Source organism: Limulus polyphemus, unplaced genomic scaffold, assembly GCF_000517525.1.
Source record: "Limulus polyphemus unplaced genomic scaffold, Limulus_polyphemus-2.1.2 Scaffold3183, whole genome shotgun sequence".
NCBI lineage: Eukaryota > Metazoa > Arthropoda > Merostomata > Xiphosura > Limulidae > Limulus > Limulus polyphemus.
Genome location: NW_013668793.1, coordinates 100,819 through 104,449, shown reverse-complemented (window position 1 = coordinate 104,449; position 3,631 = coordinate 100,819). Strand labels below are relative to the sequence as shown.

Genomic DNA, 3,631 nt, shown 5'->3' with positions numbered 1-3,631 from the left:
CCTTTCATTAATCATGAATTTACATAACTTCCGTCCAGGGGGCGTGTACTCCGGAAGCAACTTTTCATGACCTAAGATAACCTTTCATTAATCATGAATTTACATAACTTCCGTCCAGGGGGCGTGTACTCCGGCTAATAATGGAATATATTTCTGACTATTACTAGAAAAACGTATTAAATTAAAAACCGAATTGCTCGTTGTAGTTAAAAAAAAAACAACTTATCTTATTGCTGGAAAACTTGAGTAAATGTTCAGTCCGATTACAACAAGTAGAAGAATCCAGGCATGTCTATTTGGTTGTTTGTTGAAATTTCGCGCAAAGATTATTGAGGGCCATCTGCGTTAGCCGTTTTTAATTTTGAAATGATACACTTGAGGGCTAGTCAACATAACCCACCGCTAACTTTTCAGTTACTCTTTACCAAAGAATATATTGGGATTGACCATCACATTATAACGCTTCCACGTTTAAAAAGGCGAGCTTGTTCAGTGATGGTTTTCGATTTTGTGGGCAGTAGATTGCCAGTCGAACGCTCTAACCACCAGGCCATGCCATGCCCATCAGGCCAGGCCATGCGCCTACCGTTGTACGAATTTAAACCAGAAATCATACACACACACACACATACACAAAACGGGAGTGGGTTGTCGCATGATATTGCTTGAATTCGGCTATACATAATTAACTAGGGCTTAGGAAGGTTTGTTTATTCGTTTTTGTTGTTAGGGGCAAAGCTGTACCCACCGAAGGGATCGAAACCCGTCATTTAACGTTACATTTAGAATGACAAAAAAAAAACTGTTGACCAGTTACCCCCCTCCCCCCCAAAAAATGTAAAATACACTTGTTCCAAATTGTTATTTACAACAATATTATAGTAGTGCCATAAAATTTAGGGAATAAACAAAACATAAATCAGCTAGACGAACGATTGTACAGCTTTTATTTGTCTATTTGAAGTTCAGAACAAAGCTACACAATGGGGTATCTGAGCTGTATCGAAACCCGGTTTCTTAGCGTTGTAAATCTGCAGACATGCCGCTGTGCCACTGGGAGGGGCGTTTGTACAGCGTGTTTCTTCGGTTGATAAATATTCAAGCAACCAAAGAAGTAAGCAGTGTAACCCTTCTAATCTATACGCGTCGTTCTTTCTCTCTCTTACAAATATCATTTCTACTTCACCTCGTGCTTTATTACCGTCACTACTAAACTTTTATTGACCCTGTAGGGAACTCTTCGATTTGTTCACGTCACTCATGCCCATGATGAATGGACCTGTGGCCTGTTATAGCACGTGACTAATTAGATAGTTCAAAAAGAGCCCGAGATACAGGAGGACAGTTGTTTTTATGGGCCCAATAGTTGGTTTGTAATCAAAATGACTAGTTAGTGAGCGATAAAGGGGCCTGTCGACAAGGGGTCTTTAAACGTCCAATACGACTTATTACGTTAGTCATGTAATTTAAGTGTTGTTTTTTAGATTAAAAGCTAACGAGCCTTACATGGCACACGGCAGTTTGGTCACGTCTAGAACTGTTTATAGGCTGTATGAACTCGTGCAGTTTGGTTTATTTGTTTGTTTTTGAATTTCGCGCAAAGCTACACGAGGGCTATCTGCGCTAGCCGTCCCTAATTTAGCAGTGTAAGACTAGAGAGAAGGCAGTTAGTTATCACCGCCCACCGCCAACTCTTGGGCTACTCTTTTTACCAACGTATGGAAACACGATAGTTATAACAATATAAATGTGTTGAATTATTATACTAACACATATCTATGCACACAGAAGAACATACTTGGTTATTGTAGCTATATCGAATCCTTTATCAATATAATCCTTCCCAGCAGGCACTGCTACAGATAGGATTAGTTTATCTTTGCCAAAAGGAGTTCTCTCGTTATCAAAAGCTTCACGGGTTTCCTGTAACCAAACAGAACGAACTTACAAACAACAAATTATATTCATGCATTCATCTTCTACCCTGAAAGTGAATATACTTATAAGTTATTTTAGGCTTAATATTCATTTATAAAAGTGAATATACTTATAAGTTATTTTAGGCTTAATATTCGTTTGTAAAAGTGAATATACTTATAAGATATTTTAGGCTTAATATTCATTTATAAAAGTGAATATACTTATAAGATATTTTAGGCTTAATATTCGTTTATAAAAGTGAATATACTTATAAGATATTTTAGGCTTAATATTCATTTATAAAAGTGAATATACTTATAAGATATTTTAGGCTTAATATTCGTTTGTAAAAGTGAATATACTTATAAGATATTTTAGGCTTAATATTCGTTTCTAAACATTGATGGCCAGTCGTGACTCAGTAAATATTGCTTTAATGCAAAAACAACAACATCAACAACAACAAAATGCAGACAAAAACATCTGGCTTATTAAATACTGACTAAATAAAATAAATAAGTATGATAAAATTGTATCCATTTTCAAAGTCTGACGACCCAGTTTTGGGTTGAGACCCATGGGTTAACAAACGCTGCTATAAACCACAGATATTAATGAACTAAATTTATTTTAAAGTCAAACAAAGCTGATACACTACACGAAAACTTTATAAAGCTATGAAAAAACACACATACACGAATATCATTTCAGGATATAAAGTTGGATAAAACACACCATCCTAGAAAAAACATCTATTTTACCTGCGTTACGAACGTGTATAAAGTTTCTGTGCTTAGGAATCTTAGGCTTACTGGACATGAACCTCGAAATCAGTGACGTAAATATGCCCCTGCAAGTGAACTGCAGGGGGGAAGGGCGAGCCAAAAGGGGGCCCGAACGGCCTGACATACTGAAGAATTGCCCATAAAGGGAGTAAATATAGAGAGCCCAATTACTTATATGTAGGGCGGTCATATTTTCTAGTTACGTCACTGGTCAACATTAAGTTAAAACAAGCACTATAGCAGTAGTTTTTGTGACTACCTGCGAAAGTTTGTTGACAACTTTTAACAGATTAAATTAAACCGTGTTTAGAACGGGAGTGGTGTGATCACGTGTGTGAAAGTCATGCCATTCGTGTATGATCTTACGGTGTTTACAACGCTTTTTAAACACGGGTAGAACACTAAAGAAAACATTATTTATTCACGCGCGTGTATGTTCTTATGGTTGAAATAATAATGGCTAGAGGAAACAAATAGTACATTTATTTATTTCAAAAAAAAGTGGTTATTTATACGAGATTGAAAAGAAACACGTGAAATGACTTAATTAAAAGTAGCATGTCGTCGGACAGGGCGATCTGGCTCTCTAAAATGTCACTGCTCCCCCCTTTCCTCGAGACTGCCCGTTATTCCCCGAGTTACATACTCTCACCAACAGTGGACAAACTACAATAAACGTTCTTGGATAATAGCCTAAGACTGCTCACCACTTTCCTCGAGACTGCCCGTTATTCCCCGAGTTACATACTCTCACCAACAGTGGACAAACGACAATAAACGTTCTTGGATAATAGCCTAAGACTGCTCACCAGTCTCTAAAATGTCACTGCTCCCCCCTTTCCTCGAGACTGCCCGTTATTCCCCGAGTTACATACTCTCACCAACAGTGGACAAACTACAATAAACGTTCTTGAATAATAGCCTAA

At 37.3% G+C, this 3,631-nt stretch overlaps 1 protein-coding gene across 1 annotated transcript in view; it reads right to left on the bottom strand.

The window, feature by feature from the left end:
* LOC106468836 (titin-like) overlaps positions 1-3,631 on the bottom strand; it is a 37,242-nt gene that overhangs the window by 17,256 nt on the left and 16,355 nt on the right. The window contains exons 5-6 of the mRNA XM_022397194.1: positions 2,682-2,707; positions 1,799-1,923 (exon numbers count right to left, since the gene is read on the bottom strand). Of these exons, the coding sequence (XP_022252902.1) occupies positions 1,799-1,923; positions 2,682-2,707 (151 nt within the window). The remainder of the gene's footprint in view (positions 1-1,798; positions 1,924-2,681; positions 2,708-3,631) is intronic.